This window comes from Silurus meridionalis, chromosome 13 (assembly GCF_014805685.1).
Source record: "Silurus meridionalis isolate SWU-2019-XX chromosome 13, ASM1480568v1, whole genome shotgun sequence".
Taxonomy (NCBI): Eukaryota; Metazoa; Chordata; class Actinopteri; order Siluriformes; family Siluridae; genus Silurus; species Silurus meridionalis.
The window spans coordinates 21,967,745-21,991,382 of NC_060896.1; the positions used below are offsets into that span (position 1 = coordinate 21,967,745).

Sequence of the window (23,638 nt, forward strand, 5' to 3'; positions counted from 1 at the left end):
CAACTATTTTCACAGATGTTTGATAGGATTCAAATTTGGCCTCATAGAAGGCCACTTCAGAAAAAAGTGGGGGAAAATGTACTGTTCAAAATAAACCAGATAAAACCTCGAAAAAGTTTATTTTGAACATAGAAAACATATCAAATGTTTAAACTGAGGAAATGTACCATTTTAAGAAAAAAACAATGTAATTTTGAATTTGATGGCTGCAACATGTCTCAAAAAATGCTGGGATAGGGCAACAACAGACTGTAAAAGTAAGCATTACTAAAAAGAAATAGCTGGGGGATTATTTTGCAACTAATTTGGTTCCTTTACAACAGGCCAATAACATGATTGGTTATAAAAAGAGAAGCCTCAAGAGAAAGAGTCTCAGAATTGAGACGGGCCACCAAAAACCTTGTCTACAAATTGTTGAACAATTTCAGAATGTTCCTCAGCATAAAATTGTGACACCTTTAAATATCTCATCATCATTACATAATAATCATCAAAAGTTTCAGAGAATCTGGAGAAATCTCAGTATGCCTTTTGTCCATTTTAAGGTATTGTGGATTCTTCGTTTTTCGTACCGACAAATTTGTCCATGTCTGTGTTTTAAAAACGTAATCAGTAGCAAACCTGTAACACCAGACGTGACAACATGAAGGTAGAGGTGAAGAAAAAAATAGGTTGATTTTATTTTTGTACTGTTGCTATAAATCAGCGTATTATATCGCTATAAGTTTTTTCTCAGAATTTACCGTTTCTACTTTTTTTTTCTCTGTTAAATGCAGACCCCACAAGAGTACAGTCTGATGTGGATCCTAACAGACATTGTTTCTGCCGTCCTCATCACAGCTGTTTTTATTTTCCACTGGTGAGTCGAAGGAACACTTCTCTCCCAGTTCTTTTTTTGAACATTATTAAAATGTGCATATTGAATATTAAATGTCGAATTTTTTCCTTTATAAAGGTGGCGAGAACGAGGATTGCCATTCTGGTCAGACAGCAAGCAAGTACACGAGAATGGACTGTACAGCAAATTTCGGACTGGTGAGTGTCCCTGTGTGAACGAACAGCATGATTCAGAGCTTGCTGCAGACCTTATTTTACCTCCCATCACGAAGTTCTACACTCACATGCCCACTTATGAACACAATTAGGTTTAGGTCTGTAATGTAACATAAATTCCTTTGTTAACGTCGGGGTGATTATCTGAATTAAGGTGGATTAGGTAATGGGTGAAAGTTCTTTCTTTCGAATATTTAGTGGGAAACGGGTGTTTCTGTTCATATCGCTAGAAGGTCCAGAAATTGTGGAGTTAATTCAAAGGATGTAAAACTGTTGTCTTTATTAAAAAAAAAAAAAAAAACGCTTTTTGTTTTCTTGAAATACAGTGTGATTCATACACCGACCAGGCATAACTTTATGGCCACAGATCAGACATAACATTATGACCACCTGCCTAATATTGTGTTGGTCTCCCTTTTGCTGCACAAACAGTTCTGACCCTTCGAGTGTGAACAGCATTAACCTCCTCAGCAATTTGAGCTACAGAAGCTCGTCTGTTGGATCGGACCAGCCTTCGCTCCCTACATGCATCAATTAGCCTTGGCGGCCCATGACCCTGTCACCGGTTAACCACTGTTCTTTCTTCTGAGCACTTTTAATAGACACTGACCACTGTAGACCAGGAACAGCCCACAAGAGCTGCAGTTTTGGAGATGCTCTGACCCAGACGTCTAGACATCACAATTTGTTAAACTCACTCAAATCCTTACGCTCGCCCATTTTTCCTGCTTCTAACACATCAACTTTGAGGACAAAATGTTCACTTGCTGCCTAAAAAATCCCACCCACTAACAGGTACCATGATGAAGAGATCGTCAGTGTTATATACTTCGCTGGTCATAATGTTATAATGTCATAATGTTATGCCTAGTTGGTGTATTTTGAGCATAAAAAACATAGAAGTTATTATTTTGTTTAATCAATAATTAGCCACTTTTTTGGGTTCAATTTAGACCGACCATGTGTTTTATCAATTATTTCTCTTAAGCACTATACAAAAATCTATATTTGTATTTAGTAATAAATCCAATCAGGCTGCAAATATAAATATGGCTAAGAATATGTAACAGTAGTTTAAGACCTCAACACCATTATTACATTTTCCAGATTAATATATTTGAAATGAAGGTACACTATACAATACAATACAATATACAATAAAGGTTTGTGGACATCCAACCATCACTGTTCTTCCCCAAACTGTTCCAATGAAATTGGCAACACACAATTATATAAGATGTCTTATATAGATGTCTGGTAGTCTCTGGTCCTCTTTACAGAGTCCTGACCTCAACCCCACTGAACACCTTTGGGATAAACGGAAAAGCCCAACATCAGGCCTGAGCTCATTAAACCTCTAGTGGCTGAATGAGCACAAATCCGCACAGCCATGTTCCAAAATTCAGTGTAAACCCTTCCTAGAAGAGTGGAGGTCATTATAAAAGGAAACAGTTTGGAACAGGCTAGTTGAAAGCACATACTGTAAATATGTGATGGTGTGTTGTACACAAGCTTTTGGCCCAATAGCGTCCAAGTCATTCAGTATTTGATGGTGTAAGTATGATCCCCATGGCCTGCATGCACACGCCTGCATTGCTATGAGCTGCATCACTTTGTGTGTGTGTGTCGTAGATTCACCCGAAGTTCACTGTATTCGCTGGAACCCTCTCTTCACCGAAGATTTTCCAAGGAGCGTGTTCTCAGTGGCTCAGGAACTTGCCCCTCCCCTGCATGCCCCCTTGTAATGATGTGACCTTTCACTTCTCTTGTCCTCTGAATAACCCCACTCTGGTTTTTCTCTCCACCCTCCTTCACTGGGGCAGAAATGAGTGATGTCTGGTCCATCTCCAGTCTCAGTGTACGGGTGGAGGGACGGAACGGGCCCAACACGCCAAACCTGCCCACCATCACAGAAGAGCCGCAGGGCTGATAGAGACGAGAGAAAAAACTGTATCTCTGTTTCGACTCTGAATTGCCATTTTTCCATCCGTTTGTCCATTTCTGACACCTGTGAGCTGTTTTGCCAGAACATTTTTGTTCGAGATTCAGCCCGAACTGCATTAAAAACCAGCTGCATATGAAGAGCCAAGATCTCCTCACTCATACACAAAATGCCAGCATCCATGAGATATTTATCATATGCTCCTTTTTTTTATTATGAAGTTATGATCAGTCTGTGCCATTTCGAACTCTTTTTTGGAAACATACTTATATTTGAGAAGAAATGGTCTCGGCACTCATTCAGTCATCAGCGGATGAAAAAACAAGAAACACTTAATGCACCTTGTGTGATATGTTGGTTACACATAAAAGCATATAGATATACGTTTTGCTACATTACGATTGTAATGCTAATGTATTATAGCTTATTGACGAATGTATCTTATCAACAAGCTGAATATAAGCATGACTGCAAAAACACCCCACTGTGAGCTTTTGTTGCTTCTGCAGCACTGTTTTCGAGTGGCAAAAAAAAAAAATATTACCTACCATTATATGCATTTAATCAACGTTCAGTAGTCAATAACTAGTGGCTTGTCAGTCAGACGATATTGGAGTGCCGGAATAGAAGATAAATAAAAGCCTTCAGAGACAATCAGCACTACCGGTTTGAGACCGAGGCTGTTTTCACAAGGATCTTTTTCACAGAATTCTTGATTATACAGTCTAAAATTGCTCTTAATTATTTAATAGTTCATCAGAACACCTCCTTTTATTTTCCCTTTATCCAAAATGTTGGAGCAGCATGTTTTCAAGCGTTCGAAAGCGTAATTCATATGCAACGAATCCTATGGAAAAGATTTCTCAGAGGTGAAAATCTTAAACAGTGCTCTATTATGCTTGGGTGTGTACATTATGTGGGAGGGTGCAATCAGTGCTGATGTATAAGGTGTATTGGCACTAATAACAGTATTTATTCCTACAGTTTAGATGCACTGAATATTAGAAAAAGATCTGGAGATATATATTCACATCTGATTTTAATGAGCCTGTCCTCACGGTCACCTCAGATTCCTGTTCTAGGCTGACAGGTGCGGTTTTTTTTTTTATGGTTGTAGCTGATCTTCAAGGTTTAGCATGTTGAGATGCTTTTCTTTTAAGTTACTGTAGCCTTCCTGTCAGCTAAAACCAGCCTGGCTATTCTGTAGTCATTCTTATTAACATAGTGTTTCTGCCTGCAGAACTGCTGTCCATTGGAGGGGAGTTTGTTGTAAATATTTTTCAAAAGAAATTCTGTGTAAACAGATTCTGTGCTTGCCGGGTAACTCATCGATACCAAAAAGTCTTTGTGAACGCAGCCTAATACAAGAGGGGGAGACAATCTGTACTTACAGAAAGATTTAGCAAAAGATTATTACAGTTCTTCTTGCAAAATGTGCAATTATGGGATGCCTGCAATCCGGAGGCTTGAAAGAAAACGCACAGCAAATCATTGCTTATTAAATAAAAGTCAAGTAGACATGGTGTAGAATTATTGTAGCCGTAGGGATAATATGAAAGTTTACACTAAGCACTTTCATACGTAAGCTGTGTTACAGCGAACACACAGCTAACATTAACGCCACTGACAAACCAATCCCGCCGACCGAATTCCATAATGCAGCCTTTGCACCTATACATGGCTTGTATTTATTGAATTTTAATACATCTTAATACATTTATTTTGCTGTAAATATGATATTAATGAAATAAAAAAAAGGTGTTATGAACAAGAAAGGATATTTTTAAGATTTTTTTTTTTTTTTCGTTTGTTTGCAACAAAGCATTTTGACTCATTTGTTCGTGTGCACAGCATTATACTGTAAAGGTATAAAACGTCATGTCACATGACTGAGTAGATAATAATAATATAATCCTTATCATAATAATAGCAAATTACATGGAGAAGAAATGTGATTTGTGCTTTACAAACAGTAATCTGCAGTTTTATGGAGGTGTGAAAAAATGCTGTTAAGTAAGAATGCTTTCAAAAATTGAAGTGGTAATACATTTTTTTTTATTAATTAACATAATGGAAAGTAAACGAACAAAAGAAAAATGTAAATCAACTTAAAATTTGGTGTTACCACCCAAAACAGAATGAATTTTTTTCTAGGTAAGGAAATCTACAGGTAGGTTGTTTGAAACATCTTGAAGAACCAACCACAGATGAAGGCCTGTCTCTTTATGTAATTCCAGTAGGGCTGCAAGTAACGATTATAATAGATTGATCATGGATTATTTTTTATTGATTGATCAGATTTTTTTTTTAAATATGGAAAAATTTAAATAAGTTGTTTTCTTTATTATAACTATATAGAACCCTAATTCTGGGTATTTATGTATAAAAGTGTAATTTAAAAAAAAGAAAAAAATCCAGATATTGAGTTTCATTATCTTTAATTTTTAACATTTTAAAGCATATAGTGGCTGCTTCTCTTTTGAACAAATTCACTCATGCTGGATTCTTTCTGCAAAAAATAAAAAAACATTTGAGTATGCGAGGTATAAATTGTGTACATCAACATTTATATTGTTATTAATGATAATTGCAGATGGCAACTTAAAGATATAAGCATCTAGAATACATAATGAATTTAATTTTGTATCATAATTAAATGATATATGCATAGATTAAATATACAAACATTTTAATAAACAAGCATTCGAACGTAGTAAACGATGTCGCGAGCGAACTGATTGTGCAACCTGATGCTCGCGAGTCATGACAGAACAGATCCAGTGTACACAATAGCACTTTATTAAACTGTACCATTTACACATGATGAGATTATACAGTTTTTGCTTACCGTGTTGATGTTTCCCCTTCATCCCTGACACCAGTGTGTTTTTTTTCCTGCTGCCAGTTGACCCTGTTATTCTCCGCCATTTTCAAGCGGCTGTGTTGTCTTACCGTCGCGCTGAGCCGGCCAACTAATCGATAACTGCATTTGTTGACGACAAATTTTATTACCGATTATTATCAATTAGTTGTTGAGCCCTGAATCCCAGACACACCTGGTGATGTTAAGACCAGGGCTCTGTGGGTGCCAAAGTCCAGTACTTGAATGTACTCCTACTTTACTGTAGTATAGTTTTTAAAATATAATTAAATCACAGTTTGGTTTGGGTTTTTTAAAATATTGTTGTGTGACAATCATTTTTATGTTGTATATAGTAAAAGAAATACTCTGTTTAAACCCAAAGTAATGTAAACAAAATAAAATACATTTTTTGCACTATTTTATTCCACCAAATACTGTGGTGAACAGCAGCAGTGTCTGAGAAAGGAAAGATATGAGCATTCCTGGGCCAAATCTATCAGGTGTCATTATTTTTAAACGTTTAAATGAAACAGTGCGATATCAGTCTGCAAATATGATGATATCTGTGTTTCACGGCTTTCACATCCGATCTGCAGGAACATGTAGGGGAAACTGCAAATGTCATTTCCTATTGCTGTTAGCAATGAGCTGTTGTATTAAATAATGCACATTTGCTCTAGCTTGAGGGTAATGCTCAGGATAATGGAGAAGCGAGAGAACTATGTAGCTAGAAGCAGGTATAAATTAAGAAATTAGCTAGCCAACAATCATAGCAAGCTAATTACAGTTGTGTTCAAAATTATTCAACCCCCACTGAAATTGATTGTTTTGGTCGGTTTGACATTAATTATGATCATTCAGTCATCCTGCTTACAATTAAATCAAAGAGGCACGTGTAGGTCAGACAAATATAACATAACATTTATAATGAAATAACCACAAATGTCTTTTCTGAGCTCACATCATTATCAGTTTTATTCAACCCCCAAGTGACATTCAATCTTAGTACTTAGTACAACATCCTTTTACAGTAATAACAGCTTTTAAACGTGAAGCATAGCTTGACACAAGTGTCTTGCAGCGATCTACGGGTATCTTCGCCCATTCATCATGGGCAAAAGCCTCCAGTTCAGTCACATTCTTAGGCTTGCACACTGCAACTGCTTTCTTTAAGTCCCACCAGAGGTTCTCAATCGGATTTAAGTCTGGTGACTGCGATGGCCACTTCAAAATGTTCCAGCCTTTAATCTGCAACCATGCTCTAGTGGACTTGGAGGTATGCTTGGGATCATTGTCCTGTTGAAAGGTCCAACGTCTTCCAAGCCTCAGGTTTGTGACGGACTGCATCACATTGTCATCCAATATCTCCTGGTACTGAAGAGAATTCATGGTACCTTGCACACGCTGAAGCTTCCCAGTACCTGCAGAAGCAAAACAGCCCCAAAGCATGATTGACCCCCCGCCATGCTTCACAGTAGGCAAGGTGTTCTTTTCTTCATAGGCCTTGTTCTTCCTCCTCCAAACATAGCGTTGATCCATGGGCCCAAACAGTTCTAATTTTGTTTCATCAGTCCACAGAACACTATCCCAAAACTTCTGTGGTTTGTCCACATGACTTTTGGCATACTGCAGTCGACTCTTCTTATTCTTTGGGGACAGCAAGGGGGTGCGCCTGGGAGTTCTGGCATGGAGGCCTTCATTACGCAGGGTGCGCCGTATTGTCTGAGCAGAAACTTCAGTACCCACATCTGACAAATCTTTTCTCAGTTCCTCAGCAGTCACACGGGACTTTTCTCCACTCTACGCTTCAGGTAGCGCACAGCAGTCAAGTCAGCATCTTCTTTCTGCCACGACCAGGTAGCGTTTCAACAGTGCCCTTTGCCTTGAATTTGCGAATGATGCTTCCTATGGTGTCTCTTGGTATGTTTAACATCTTTGCAATCTTCTTATGGCCATTGCCCTTCCTGTGAAGAGTAATAACCTGTTCTCTTGTCTTCCTGGACCATTCTCTTGACCTCACCATGTTTGTAACCACACCAGTAAATGTCTAGAAGGAGCTGAGTATCACAGTCATTTTAAAGCTGCCTAATTGGTGCTTAATAGGCTTTATTGCTGCTCCCTGATATCCACAGGTGTTTTCAATACCTGATTGAAAACACTTCATTGAACCTCTGTTCTTCAGAGTGGTAGTCTTTAAGGGGTTGAATAATTATGTTAATGAAGAATTCACAAAAGAAACATTTACTACTGTATTACAAAACTAATTGATGTCATTTTAGTTGCATATGGTTCTTTAAGAAGTCCTTGTAGGATTTCATTTTGAATACAATTACAAATGTACACTAAATTCCCTAAAACCATTTACAGCATTGGGGGTTGAATAATTTTGAACACAACTGTAACTACTAGCAGCATTTGGCTAGTACAGCTACCCAGCTACTGATGCCATTCTTTATATAGTCTTGACAATCAGTTTACTGTTTACTTCAGGTTGTATCACATGGTTTATTAACACAGTAATTGAATTTGTTACAATTTTAATTGGAACCTTTTAATTTATTCATACATGATACATTTTCTTGATCTTACTGCTACTACTTGCACTTTTTTGTAACTGAATTATTGTTAATGTAGCAGGACAGTGTTTTATTTTATGTCACCAGAACTCCACCACCCACTATAACTGATTTGAGCTCGGATGCTTTTTCAGACCTCAGTCATTTCACTGGTGTTTTTATTATAAAAAAAAAAAAAAACCACCCAAAGCTGCATATTATAGATTATAGATACAGCACTATGAAAAAAGACTGAAAAAAAGACAGAAAAAGAAAAAGTTCTGGCCTTCAGAAAGTAGGTCAGACCTGTCCACGTTCCATACTTTCTCTTCGCAAAGATGCTTATTTTGGAATAAGGCCATGAGTCGTAAAACACCATACTCCTGCTGAATATATGCATGTCTCCATTTGTACAGTACAGCTGCTTAAAAGTGTCATCAGTTTGAACATCTAGTTTGTTTAGAATTCTCTAGAATGTGTCTGGAAGTGATTTGTGTATGTGATCATTAAATAAATAGCAACAAAAACTAAACCAATTATCTGCACACAAATTGTTGCAGTCATCTCTGAAACAGGATTTTTGTTGGGGTACACGGTAAAACCTTCTAATGTTCTACAACTGCTTTGGCTCCAGTATTAGCTAATGCGCCATACTAGCTAATGTCCTTGCGCTAATGTAAGACGAAGCTAATTAACTTCTACATGGAACGCAATTGGTTGGCATTTTATTGTGGCATTAAGACTTAGCGATCAAATCTCCATTAAAATTAGAAAGACAACTCCAGAGATATTGAAAACCTAGGAACAACAACAGGAAGTATGGCATGCTGAGTTTTTGATGGTAATATCTTTGAGGGGAAAAGTTTAACATTCATTTTTTTATTGACATTGATTTATGGAAACAGTCATGAAAAGCATTGTTTTGTATAAGCAATGTCTCTGGTATGAAAAGACGTGCTTGTTAATATTAAGAGGGTGCCTCAAACTTGTTTTTCACATCACAAAAGCCATTGGTGGTGTCTGTGTCATTTCTGTAATACCTATACAATGCATGTGGCTTCTGCAGACTTCCTGTCTGGGTTAACTGTTTTGTTAACTCCATTGGTCTTCATATAGAAAGGAAAATAGACCCTAGATCCTGAATGTGCAGTATGTGCATATTTTCACTGTCTTACTCTTATGAGCAAATAAAGAATAGGGTTTTTTGTAGTTTGCCTATATACTTGCTGGATTAAACTGAAGAACGTACACACAATACTGTGTGCAGCAGTAGATCAGGCCGGCCTCATAGATCGCGTCAGAGATCTCTCCTAAACCTTTTCAAGGCATGATAAAATTTAGCAGTGCTTCATTACTAAACCAGATTTAAAACCACTGATACAAAATGTTCCAATCAGTTTATGTCACAGAACTTAATTTTCACATAAAAACAAAAAGAGAACAATTTAAATACGATGCTGTGAAAATTAGTTTTTTTAATGAAACAATAGTTCTTGAAATGGATGTTCGATTCTCTCAGGCTGTCTCGCTATAGGATAGAAAATATTCATAACATGTTACTTTTGCAGTTCCCTTTTTGAGGGTGTACAAACTTCTGCACTCAAATTTATATGGAAACGTGATACGATACATATGTGACCAAAGTGACATTTTATACAAATATTAAAAAAAAGACAAATCAGCAGTGAATGGTATTGATTCAAGCTCAGAACTCATTCACCTCTTATTATTATGATGCCCATTGTCTGGGCTTGAGTTTTTTTTTCCTTTTGCAAAGACTATAGTAATATTTGCTGCAGTATGATTTATTCATTATGTCATATTATATAGAGAGCAGCACTGACTGTCACTTCAGCTAAAAGTACCAAAAACTGTTCACATGTGATGAATGAACCCCTTGGACAATCTATACAAATAAATGCATCGCTATAGTAATGGTCAGCATGTACATACATAAACAATGACTATAATAATCACATATTAGTAATAGGTATAGGAATATACAAATACAAAAAGTATATAGCCACTGCAGGTCTTGTATCCCGCTTAAGTGAATTTGCATGCATCCACAAGAGAACAGCAATCTTGTGCTGCCTCAGGAGCACTGTAGTTTGTCCCTCTGGGTCAGGTTTAGTATTTGAGAGACGGGAGGTAAGCAGATTTGACCTACAGAGTCCAGGCAGGTCTGCTCAGAGGTAGTCGTCCTCACTGGAGAGGGATGAAGTGGCATTGTCAGGGTAAACGGAGCCTTGTGAGCTGTTAGAGGGACTGCGGCTCATTCTCCACAGTTGCCAGGCAAAGGTCCGGCTCCAGGTGCACGGCTGACCCACTCCTCGGAGCATTCGCGCCAGTTCGGCTGCCTCCCGCCAGTAAGACGTTCACCTGCTGTGCCCACGTGAGCTCCGCTGCTTGCTCATGGTGGTCAGCATCTGGCTGATGTAGGAGGTCAACAGGTCGTCCATTTTGTAGCCCTGTAGGTAAAAATTAAGTAAGATTTTTCACTCCAACCTTCGCAGACTATGTGTTTATGGGCCTTGGTATGCTAGAACGTGTTTGGGCTCAGTCCTTTAGATTCAGTGGAGAAATTTAATGTTAAATACTCTGTCCTTTGAAAGTCCTAAGAGGGCATTATAATATATTTTTTATTTTTGTTCTTTTTTTGTCTTAACGAGAAAACAACTCGTTATGTCGAGATCATGAGAACATTTTCGTTATAGCAAGAAAATGAGTTGTGATTAAGAGAAAACGAGAAAAAATATAAATATTCTAATGCATGGCCTCTTGGGACTTCTGTAAAGTCCTCTCTGAATATACAAAAACAGCAAATAAATGTTTACGTTGGAGATTAAAAAAAAGATGAACATTAGGTGATGAATCAAAAATTGTGTATTTCCTGATGTAAACAAAATTCAGAACATTGCAACTTGTGCAACTTGTAGCCTGTTAGACTGATTATTTAAATGAAAAATTCTTAGGTTTTTCCTATGAAGAATGCATTTTTGTTCACAACCAATATAAAGGCCAGAGAACTGCATATGGGAGAAAAGCAGGTCAAATCAAAGCCCAAGCACCAGTACAACAATTTGGAATTTTCTGAAAAAGAAACATCTGATTTTATGAGCAACAAGTCCTTAAAAAAAACCACAGCAGTCAATAGTAAACATTGTTTTTCTTCACAGGTCTCACAACAATCACCAATAACCTCCAGATGTGAGGGTATCACAAACCAATGTTTGAAATAGACGTCAAGAAGGCAGGATAAAAGTCACGAAGCAATACAGATATGAGCCAGCAACTAAAATAAACTACCGATTATCTATCAAAATGATGAAAATGCCAAAGTGTGGGGAAAGTCTGGCAACTTTTTTTCATCAACGGAAAAGATCAAAGTAGAAGCTTTAGAATGGGCAAAGAAATCACAAGATCTTCGCCCAATTGAGCATGTATTTCACCTCCTGAAGAGGAGAACGAAGGGGAAAAATCCCCAAAACCAACCACAACTTGAAAAAGCTGCAGTATAACCCTGAAAATGCACCATTAAAAAGGTTCTAAGTTGTTTAACACGTAGATCACTCCCACATATAACAAGAACAAAAAAGTTCCAGCCATAGAGGACATGGTATGTATTAAGTCACTTAAAAAGAAACTGAAAGCAACTGGAACAGCAGTTACACTGAGAACAATAAGAAATAAACCACACTGCAATCAGTTCTGTATCTGTACACCTACACCACCCTCACATACAAAACCTTTCTGAAGCAGAGATTAAACTAAACAGAAAGACTAGTTTCATGTATGTTGCAAAGAACACTATAAACATCCTGAGGTACGGAGGTAGGCTACTCCTCTACAAAACATACTGAGGCATTACATGTCATTAAAGGAAACATGAATTGAGTGATGTAGCAGCATATATTACAGAAGAATTGAATTAAAATTGAATGAATCTGCCAGATGGAGGCTTGAGCAAGACAAAGACCTTAAACATACAGTCAAAGTAACTTAAAACTGGTTTCCATAAAATATCTATAAAAAGTAGGCAAAGCATTCAGTATGATTCAGCAAAAGGACATTCAACAGCCTTGTTTGTTTCATGAAATTGATTCATCACTGTAGCATCTACTGACCAATGAGGTTTCACAGAGCAGCTTGCTTCCTCGAACCAGGTTGCCTATAGTGATGTGAAAGTAGGTGTTTCCGCTGCTCCAGTTGGAGATCTTTGTAAAGGGGTGAGTGGTTAAAACATCCTGTAAAAGAAAAGACAGTAATAAATACACATTTTCAGGAACCAGTTTATTTTGTTTGTTTGTATACTGAAACACTGCTGTGAAAGAACTGTATGCAAATTATTTCACACACCTTAGTTTTGGGGTCGATGAGACTAACTCCATGCTTGTTGATGGCTATTAAAAGAATTTCAGGAAAATTCGGCTCTGTAGTTTGCTGTAATGGAGAAAATGCCAATGGGTTGAAAGAACATACTGCATTGCGTCTAGCTGCCGGGATTTTAGTCTTATTATTACCTTTACTTCAAAGAACGCCGATCCAAATGTAGCCCACTTGTAAATGATCTTTAGAAACATCAGCTTGGCTTCTTCTCTTGACTTGCCCGCATACTTGTTGAAGTACGCCACGATCGACTGCGTCAAACAGAACAAAGTTAAAGGTGAGAAATTCCAGATCAAATCTTAAAAAAAAATTTTAGGATCTGTTATAGATAGATTACACATCAAATATCATAAACATACTCTTTTCCAGTCATCAGGAGAGAGCTGGCGAATCAGGTCCTGCGGAATCAGCTCTTTCAGCATTTTGGGGATGCTGGGAAAGTATGATTTGTCATCCTCGAATTTGACTCGGTAGATTAAAGATGCCAGCTGAAAGACTTCCTCTCTGGAGCATTTGTGGTAGCCACGAAGGTATTTAGGAAGCTCCTGGATAGAGAAAAATGTTTTGGAGGAATACACAGATGTTTAAAAATGGAAATTGGCTGCACAATGTGATAAATTTATATGCTATTGTATAAATAAAGACATATTTCCAAAAGTTTTTGTTTCTGAATTAACGTTTCTGTCTTATCCATGATCATTAACACATACAAAATAGTTTCCAGTACTATGAAACTGAATGTTGGCATCAGACATGGCAATATGGCTGTTGTGTAATGAATAACAATATTTAAGACCTGGCAAGTGTTTTATTATTCTTCTACTAATACAAAACCTTTTTAATTGTAGAACACATCATACATTTAACACACCTGGTAGTAATGAAAAATGGAGTCTGCGAAGGAGTCCTTTCCAGGCATTGTATTTGTCCATAACTTCTTCATAAAGAACACCTGGTAGGTCAGTGAAGGAACTATACCTGTTCAACAAGAGGAGGTTAAAAGCAATAAACAGCTAAACAATAAACACTACTTCATTGATAACTTTGTAAATCACACTTTGACTAATACCATCTTTAGCAGGTCTGGCTTTCTTGATCCAGTCAGTAAGATGACGGACAAAATCAAAGAAGAAATCACCCTCTGGAACACTAATCACCTGTAAAACATTTAAGAAAAAAGCACATCTATAATCGTACAGGCTGTTATATTGTAATGTGTGAATAATCTGGAATCTGAGTTTTTCTGTAGCAAAGCAAAGCAAGAGAATAACTGATACCTTATCAGAGATCTTTACAAACAGACTGAAGCCCTCTGGGGACTTGAGCAACAGCCTGCCAGAGATGTTTAGACAAAAGTCTTTTGCTTTCGTGCTGGACTCGACCTCAAAAGCCTGAGAGACAGAGTGAGAGAGTTTGACCTTAAATCATATTTCACACTTACACTGGGTTAGAGCAATCCGGATCCTTACAATTCGAGGGGAATCTGTAGCGGGACTGAATGTTCAGGAATGTTAGGAATAACATTTTAAACTATGTATTTGGTCAAATATTGTACACTGTTACATTTATAAAGTGACATAATGTCTAGATGAATTCACTAAGGTACCATAGGGCTGCGGGGGTGCGTCCAAAATTCGCTGATTTTCAGGAAACTTGCTTGAGTTCTGGGGATCGCTGTATATTCAAGACTTTTAAAAAAGTATAAGTAAAATTAATAACCTATAATTATGACTTTTGGTTTATTGCAAACTAGTAATAGAAATACTAAATATTATTCATATATTTATTAGATATTAGATACTTAAATATAGATCTTTTAACTTGTTAAGGCTAAAATAGATTTTAGAGTGCAGCACATAAGCTGTTGTGCAGCTGTAATGCTAGCACTACATGCAGTTACCTCACAACTAACATTCCCAATTATGGCTTTTTAATTTCATATCCAGAGCAACAATAATCTCATGTATACAACTGAGAAATGGAGGTTAATTGCCTGGTTCAAGGGCCTTTACAGTGGCAACTTGGTGGTGCTGAGATTTGAACTTGCAACTATCCAACGTCTTGAGAAAATAAAGGCTAGCAAGTAGAGTGCTACACCACCAATGTTATCTTAACAATACAGACTGTGGCTACATAAATTTACCACACCCAGACACTTCACAGTCTATGTTAATGAATAAAATTAATTCGTCAAGTTTATTTTTTTATTCTTTATTTTTTTATAGCAGCTTTACAGGATTTAAGAATGAAGGTGAATGATGTGTATTTATCCCTGATGAGCAGCCTGGGTGACTGTGGCAAAGAAAAACTCACTTAGATGTTATGAGGAAGAAACCTTGAGAGGAACCAGAATCAAAAGGGGAAACAATTCTCATTTGGGTGATATCAAGAGTGTGATTATTAATTTTTAAAACAATACAAAACACCGGAGAGTGAAAACTAACATGAGCACCGGAGTGTGTGATTATAAGTAATGTCCTTTCTACAGTCTTATACAGTCAGTTGATGTTACGGAACCAGGAGCTATTGAGCAACTCATAAAATAGCTTAACATTTGAGATCATCACAGATCCAACACCGGCTTCTCCATGACAGAGCCTTTAAACACTCAAAAAGGACCAATGTCCTAACTCGTAATGAATTAGCTCATCATAATTAAGTGCAATAATATTACCCCATTTTATCCTATATTACTTCACACTGGGGGGTTTCTTTTACAAGCTGCAATATATCCTGTAGAGAAAAAGATGCCGTTGGAGCTGTTTAGAAAAATAAGCATTATCACCTTCGATGCAGGTGTAACCCCTTAGACTGCAATGTTATAAATAACTGCTCGCTATTCGACGCTGCTTGCAGTACCTCATCTGTGTCATCTGGGAAGTAGACTTTGTGAAAGATCTGTGTTGTCTTGTGCTGGATAGCCTCCACTTCAACCAGGTGAGGGGGATACTTCCTGGAGCCGTTCCTATTATAGATTGCAAAGCAAATTATTCATGAGGAATGATACAGAGATATACCTCAGAACAAGATTATTTTATTCCACAGTTTATGCTTGTCAGTGTAGAAAGTTAGGCAAAAGTTATATTAAGGTTTAAAAGGGGAAAAGAACTTGACAGGACATGCGCCATGTGTGATGAGTGACTTACCACTCCAAAGACGATCTCTACATCCAAACAGTTTTATTATTTTTTTTTTTTACCATAATTTGCAAACACTAAAATTAATAACAATTATTATAGTTTCCATTTATAGTGACATTGTTGAACATCCATGAAACAAGTTAGTTCTTGTTATCACTTATGTTATAGCGGTTACAGTGCCTGTCAAAAGTTTGGAAACAGCTAGTATTTTAAGAGACACATTCATGTTTCTTTAGTTTATATGCAACAAACCTGGTGATTTAATGAAGATTTACTGTGACCAAACAAATATATATAAATGTACAGATATTAAAATATATTTTTATTTAAAAATCCTGCCTTAGCATGATTAATAGTGTTACACACTCTCTGCATTGGACAATTAGTTTCTCCAAACATTCATCTGAAATACTTTGACATGCCTCTTGCATAATTTGTCAATGGTGCTCTGTGTTAGTTGTGTACTTCTTTCTTTGACTGTGCAATCCAGTTCATCTCAGAGCAGCACCAGTGACTGGGCAGGCTAATATTTAATAACACTCCAGCCAACTGTTTACTCTCTAAATAACATTTACAGAGCTTGGATGTGTCTTTCAGGTCATTGTCTTGTTGTATGGTGTAGTATGATATGGTACAGGAACCATTTTGGTTAAGTATTCCTTTCACCTGAAATAAGTCTCCAACCTTCCGTGCTCTAAAACAAACCCAAACTATTTAGCTTCCACTTCCATGTGTGACTGTAGGTGTGAAGCAGTCTGGTATCATTTTCTCTCCTGTTCTTCACCTTCATGTCTGTTAGAGCCAAAAATGTCACATTTGGACTCATCTGTTCACAGTTCTTTCAGTCATTAGTTGTCCATGTCTTCTGTGTTTTTTCCCTTTGACTGCATATAACAAAGGCTGCTGCTTTAGTCTAAAAATGATGAGGTGTTTCCAAACTTTTGACATTGCACGAACAGTCCTTCTTTCATCAGCCTTAAGTTATTAAGACAAAAAAATGTTACAGATAAAGCAAAAAAAAAATGTGTCTGAAGACTCTTGTGAAAATCACAGTTTTACTTGAAGCTTGGCTGATACAACGTGATGGCAGTGGAGATTTTCACAAATGTTAAATAAAAATAATTGGCAAGAATAGGAAAAGAATAAGAATATTAGAATATAAGATATTTCAAATAAATCGTTTGGCTGGCCCTAATACGGAACATTATCTAGCCAAGAGTTTGCCCATGAGTACATGTGAGTGTGTTAAGTGTCAAGGCCATACCGCAAGGCTTTCTGCAATCTTTGCAAGCAGTCCAGGGAGAGTGGATGGTGTTTCTTTGATTGCAGAAATCTCTGTACATGAGGCAGAAGCACATTACTGGGAGGGAAGAGACCAATACACAGCCATAGCAGCTCCCATCCCTTTTCTTCACTGTATCTGCGCACACACACATTTTTTTTACAGATAATAAGTCGAGGTTCTAATGCAGAAGATTTGAAGATGTGTAAGCACTTTTGGCTGTCAAGGCATTTTAACGACAGGAGTTAAACAGGATGAGCTGAAACGGTCAGGTGGATGTGCTGGATGACTTACTTCACATGATTCTCAGTGAGCTGCTTGAGAATCTGACAGTAGATCTCATCTTTTAGAGGCTCTGCTTTCAGAGCACCCTCGAAGATCTGATCAGTGAGCTCGTTCACAGAGCGAGTTCGTTTGGATGGATAATCACCCATATATTTCATAATAGGTGCAGAACAGCAGGTTAAGGACACATTCAATTCATTCAAGTAGAACATGAGTTCAGATAATGAATAGTTGCTATATGTTTATTTATTTGATCACCAAAACAATCATAGTACAATTATGAGAAAGTTTGACTGAAAATCAATAAATATGTTTAACACAAACCTTAATAACTGAAAATTGAAGTATAAGTATATTATTAAGTAAAAATATATTTTTTTAACTTGGACCTGTTATATGACTGGAAATTTCAGGAATAAAACACTCCTGTAAATAGCCAGATATATATTATACATATAATATACATATATAGTACAGACCAAAAGTTTGGACACACCTTCTCATTCAAAGAGTTTTCTTTATTTTCATGACTATGAAAATTGTAGATTCACACTGAAGGCATCAAGGGCTATTTGACTAAGAAGGAGAGTGATGGGGTGCTGCGCCAGATGACCTGGCCTCCACAGTCACCGGACCTAAACCCAATCGAGATGGTTTAGGGGTGAGCTGGACCGCAGAGTGAAGGCAAAAGGGCCAACAAGTGCCAAGCATCTCTCGGGGAACTCCTTCAAGACTGTTGGAAGACCATTTCAGGTGACTACCTCTTGAAGCTCATCAAGAGAATGCCAAGAGTGTGCAAAGCAGTAATCAAAGCAAAAGGTGGCTACTTTGAAGAACCTAGAATATGACATTTTTCAGTTGTTTCACACTTTTATGTTATGTATATAATTCCATATATAATTCCACATGTGTTAATTTATAGTTTTGATGCCTTCAGTGTGAATCTACAATTTTCATAGTCATGAAAATAAAGAAAACTCTTTGAATGAGAAGGTGTGTCCAAACTTTTGGTCTGTACTGTACATAATATACATATAATATATGTCTGTGTACATTTGTAAAATTTGTTAATTTAATTTTAATTACTATTTAATGATAACTTTATTACTAGTGCTAGTAGTCAGCATGGACCTGTCTTTTAGCCAGCATTTTTTAAAGATTTTGTTTCACAAAACAAATTGTGTGTTAAGTTTCTGTTGAGTTGAACTGCGTGTGAGCAATATAAACCTCTGTAACCCTTGTAACCTTCCAGGGACCTGATTTTTCTGCCTGTCTTGGAACAACATTTATTAGTAAAAGGATATCGATGAAGGCCATGCAGGCGTCCTGTGAAAGGTCCTCGTTAGCCAGAACTTTCTTTAGCAGCGGCTGTTTAAGCGGCTCCCGAGTGCAGCACCACAGCTTGTCCTTCCCACGGTTCTTAGTGATCATAACACGACTTAGTGTGTGTTTAGGAGGGGGCCTGAAGTGGGTCAGAGGAATGCGTGTGTGAAAACTCTTTATCTGGCTGCAAAAAAACTAATTCTTATGCTTCTTATTAAAATGAAAAAGCTTACAGAGATAATGTTATACTTCAACATGTTTCCATCCAGAAGAACATTAAAAAAGCAATGCATATAAGAAATCTTTCTGGTAAACTTTTTTCAGTTGACCATGGTATATTTATTTTTTAAATGCTTCACATGGTATCACATAGTATCATGTAACATGTAACATAGTATCATCTGTAACTAAATTTTACATTCAAATGATTGAAAAATAACCCTCTTAATTATTAAACTAAAGCAAACATTAGCTTTGGAATTAAGTTAGCTAGTGTTCCAAAAAGGGATGACATGACATTATATGATATGATATGATATGATATTACATGACATGACATGACATGACATGATATGATATATGATATGATATGATATGATATGATATTACATGACATGACATGACATGATATATGATATGACATGATATGATATGATATGATATGATATTACATGACATGACATGACATGACATGACATGATATGATATATGATATGATATGATATGATATGATATGATATGATATGACATGACATGACATGATATGACATGACATGTTATGATATGATATGACATGTTATGATATGATATGACATGACATGACATGACATGATATGACATGATATGACATGACATGATATGATATGATATGATATGATATGATATGATATGATATGATATGACATGGCATGACATGACATGATATGATATGACATGATATGATATGACATGACATGATATATGATATGACATGACATGTTATGATATGATATGATATGATATGATATGATATGATATGATAATTTGTGAGGATGACAATACAAGGGACATATTGAGCTGTTTAAAATCTGGGAATTCTACTTGTATTTTGTGTATGTACAAAGTACAACATGGCTAATCCAAAGAGTTTGACTTTCTCAAAATAATTTCTGTCTCACCTTTACCAGTGGATATCCTCACCCGGAAACACTGTACATCTTTTCAACCCACTTAATATGTACAACTGTTTGTGGACACCCGAACACAAGACTCATTTTTGCTTGTTGAACATCCCATTCCATATTTAGTCCCCACTTGCTATTACAATAATATCTTCTTGATGTTATATGATGTAGGGAGAAAATGCTTTCCAGTCTATCTCAAAGGTGTTCAATAGGGTTGAGGTCAAAGCTCTAAAGCAGGCTACTCAAGATCTTCCACTCCAACCCATATAACCCATATCTTCATGGAGTTGTAAGATGTGACAATACATTTGTATTAAAGTGTAGTATTAAAGAAAATGAAAGATTTATAATCTCATTATACCATTGTCCAGCTTCACCAGGTTCTCTTTTGAGTTTTGTTTCTTTCAAGGTTCCATCCTCGTGCCATTTCAATGAGATATTCGTTGCATCTGGATTGCTCACTAATGATCTAACCCAGAATCCAGATTTCTGTAAAGATGCTTTGTGACAATGTCTATTGTTTAAATCTACATAAAATAAACTGAATTTAATTAAATATGCATTATAACTATAGCTATAATTATATAAAGAATTCAAAATATAAGGTTGAGACACAATGTTAGAAAACTGCACAATGAATAAAATGGAGATTTAGGTATCTGCTGAGTTTTGTGTAATGTTACCTGTGGATGAACTGCATCAAAAAGATTGATGTGTTCTTATACATTGAACTGTTTTGTATTTCTAGAGACCGCACAGTACTTTGGATAAAGGTGTCTAAGAAAAGCTAGGTTAATGGGTGCATTTAGTACCTGAAGTAATCATAGGAGAACTCTTCCAGTGTGTATGGCTTCACCCGCTCCACACTCTCAGGCAGAACGACCTGCGACACACGCAGTGATTCCTGACGCTGGTCGGGCGTCATAGTAACCAGAGCCTGAGTCATTTACACGAAAAACAAGCAAAGAAAGCAATCACAATTTACACATAACAATCTTCATTCTCTTTATGATCTTTATGATTTTGGGAATATATTTTTGTACTGCAAATGTATATCTTTTATATTAACTGCACATAATAACACTTGTTCCATTAACAGTTTTCTGCACATTTTGTACTTAACAATGATGAACAAAAGCATCCACTAACCACAGTGTCTGGCTGAGGTCTGGTGACTGTGGGCAGCACGTACACACAGTCAGCGGGAAAATCTCCTTTTTGCTTGGTCCTGTCATTAATCCCATGAGCCCAGCCGGAAGTCATAACCTGCTCACCCGTGTCCTGGTCTAGCAGGATGAGGTCGCCTTTAACAAAGCTCAGAAATGTCGCATCATCTCCAGCTGGTAAGAGCAATTTGTGAAAAAGACAGACAAGATGGTGTTACACCTCGGGTACAGCAGAAACTACAACAAAGTTCCTGGTCATTTTTAGGAACTCTGTAGATTAAAAATTACAAGGTTCCTGGTGATGTTTGCATTCTCAATGGCAGGCACCTGTTAAATTAGTATCGAGGTAACAAATATAGTGTAAACACATTGCCACAAATTATTATTATCTAATATATATATAAGCGGTGTAACAGTACCCAAATTTTGTACGGCTAGGATTCAACACAATACAAAATTGCTGGTAGTTTTTTTTAATCAATGCAGTTTGTTATTATTACCATTTTAGCTCAACAACATTTGTTGTTCGCCCCTTATGTTCTTGAGGAAACTCAGATTTGAACTATGTTCCGCATATCACATTTCTTTTGCTCCTTATAAATATTCAAACTTTAAATAAAGAATCGTTGTCATTATTAGAATATGGTGTAAGAATAAATATATACATTGATTTACCTGGATTTGGATTACTCTGTATCGCTACCACAAACTTCGACCTTTTCCTGAGTCCCTCGAGGAATGTAACCACAAGGTCTCGGATGTCTTCTGCATTGTTGGAGGTAAATGTATATTCATCCCCTTTCAAGGTGGCTAAAGTGAAGCTGTTGCCCTGGAGCTTCCCTCCCCTGCTCAAACAGAGAAAAGCAAAATACAGGGTTTAGTGTGAGTCCTAATGTAGATAATTAATAAAAACATAGAGCAGAAGCTTTTTTAAGTTTAATGTATTTTTAACACAATTTTATTGAATTATTGTTTTTCTGCACAAAAAAACCTTAACGGCCATAATAAAAGTCTTATGAGCACATCCATACTTGCTGCTGGAGACAGAAGTGATCTCTGGGAATGAGAGTTCTAAAAGAACCTGCTCTTGTTCATCCACAAAGTACACTCCAGTCCAGTTAACTGCTACAATCACATCATTTTTAGGCAAACTGGGTCCTATAAGATACAGGGAAAATGTAGAACAACTGACCTGTCAATCATACATGCGCTACATGGCGGCATGACTCCATTATTATTCTGAATCAATTTGGAAATGACCGTGTGGTGATTGTATACCTGAAAATTTGAAGGCTTCATAGAATCTTGAGAATAACAATGGCCATTTGTATCGAGCAAAATCCACCACTTCCTCTCGGACCTTCTGGGAGTCCACTCGCTTCTGCGTGTAAATACCCTGTGGATAAAAGCAAGTCTAATTTTAAATGCGATCGTTCATGTTAATATGTAAAACCACTTGATACCTGAGGTTTAGAATTTCAGAACATGCATTGAAATGCAATACACCATAAAGTTCTAAAATAAATACCACAGTGGGCAGTGTATGTTGGGAAAAAACAAAAACGAAATATTTCCAATTCCCTTTAAAACTTCATAAAACCCAGACAGCCTCGATGATGTTCAGTCTCACTAAATATAACTCCAATTCCCAGCAAGCACCATGGCATACAAGTATGGCCACCACAGACTACACCACCCACAACTTGCAACACTCACAGTCAGCGACCTGGTCTCAATTTTACACTTCTACACACACACACACACACACACACACACACACACACACACACACACACACACACACACACACACACACACACACACACACACCATATAAAGAGAATCTAAACTCATTCCAAACGTGAATCATTGCTCAGTGTTTGTTTCCATATGACTGATTCACCAAGCCTTATACATACAACTGTCCTTTTGCTATTAAATTTGTTTTAGTTTCATGCTATTTGATCATAGTTTAGTCCAATTAATCTTTTGTATTGTATTCGTCTGCTTTAATTTTATTAAATGCAAACTTACACTTGCACCTGAGAGTTTTTTCTTAACGTGACAATCTGTTACTTAACAAAATGTAAAATCTCCTCTGAAGCACAGTTCTTTTTTTTTTTTTGTACTGTATTAATTTTTTTTTTTTTAAAGTAAATAAATAAAATTTTATATTTAAAAAATGTAGGATATGTTATACATTGCCTAATGTTTATTATAGTCATATTTTCTATACGTTCCATCTTGTGAATATTTACACACCTTTTTGTGGGCTGCCATTATAAAGTGGGCCCATTTCTCCACTGACTTGGCAGAGCTGATTTCTCGGTCTGGGATGTACGATGGAATGAGGCTGAGGAGACGTTCAACCAGGATCTCAGAGCCGTAATCTACATAGTACTGCTGAGAGGCAAGTTCTGCTAGATCATCCTGGAACATAAGCAGTGGATTAGGGAAACATAAACGGAGGAGTCATG

At 36.8% G+C, this 23,638-nt stretch overlaps 2 protein-coding genes across 4 annotated transcripts in view; one reads left to right on the forward strand and one right to left on the reverse strand.

Annotated features, from left to right (window-relative positions):
• Positions 1–3,331, forward strand: part of gdpd4a (glycerophosphodiester phosphodiesterase domain containing 4a) — a 34,566-nt gene extending 31,235 nt beyond the window's left edge. For 2 of the 3 annotated variants that reach the window (XM_046864706.1, XM_046864705.1), the window contains exons 14-16: positions 777–859; positions 956–1,035; positions 2,686–3,331. In XM_046864706.1, coding sequence (XP_046720662.1) covers positions 777–859; positions 956–1,035; positions 2,686–2,798 — 276 coding nt within the window. In that variant the 3' untranslated portion in view covers positions 2,799–3,331. The remainder of the gene's footprint in view (positions 1–776; positions 860–955; positions 1,036–2,685) is intronic. The other variant, XM_046864707.1, reaches the window with a different exon arrangement.
• Positions 3,332–9,870: 6,539 nt separating this feature from the next.
• The window catches only part of myo7aa (myosin VIIAa), a 49,049-nt gene continuing 35,281 nt past the window's right edge, over positions 9,871–23,638 (reverse strand). Inside the window, 18 exon segments of the mRNA XM_046864857.1 lie at positions 9,871–10,884; positions 12,541–12,660; positions 12,773–12,856; positions 12,937–13,053; positions 13,162–13,347; positions 13,674–13,780; positions 13,872–13,959; positions 14,080–14,193; positions 15,662–15,767; positions 17,207–17,362; positions 17,519–17,672; positions 18,814–18,971; positions 20,808–20,932; positions 21,145–21,335; positions 21,837–22,006; positions 22,193–22,319; positions 22,440–22,557; positions 23,424–23,591. Coding sequence (XP_046720813.1) covers positions 10,792–10,884; positions 12,541–12,660; positions 12,773–12,856; positions 12,937–13,053; positions 13,162–13,347; positions 13,674–13,780; positions 13,872–13,959; positions 14,080–14,193; positions 15,662–15,767; positions 17,207–17,362; positions 17,519–17,672; positions 18,814–18,971; positions 20,808–20,932; positions 21,145–21,335; positions 21,837–22,006; positions 22,193–22,319; positions 22,440–22,557; positions 23,424–23,591 — 2,382 coding nt within the window. The 3' untranslated portion in view covers positions 9,871–10,791.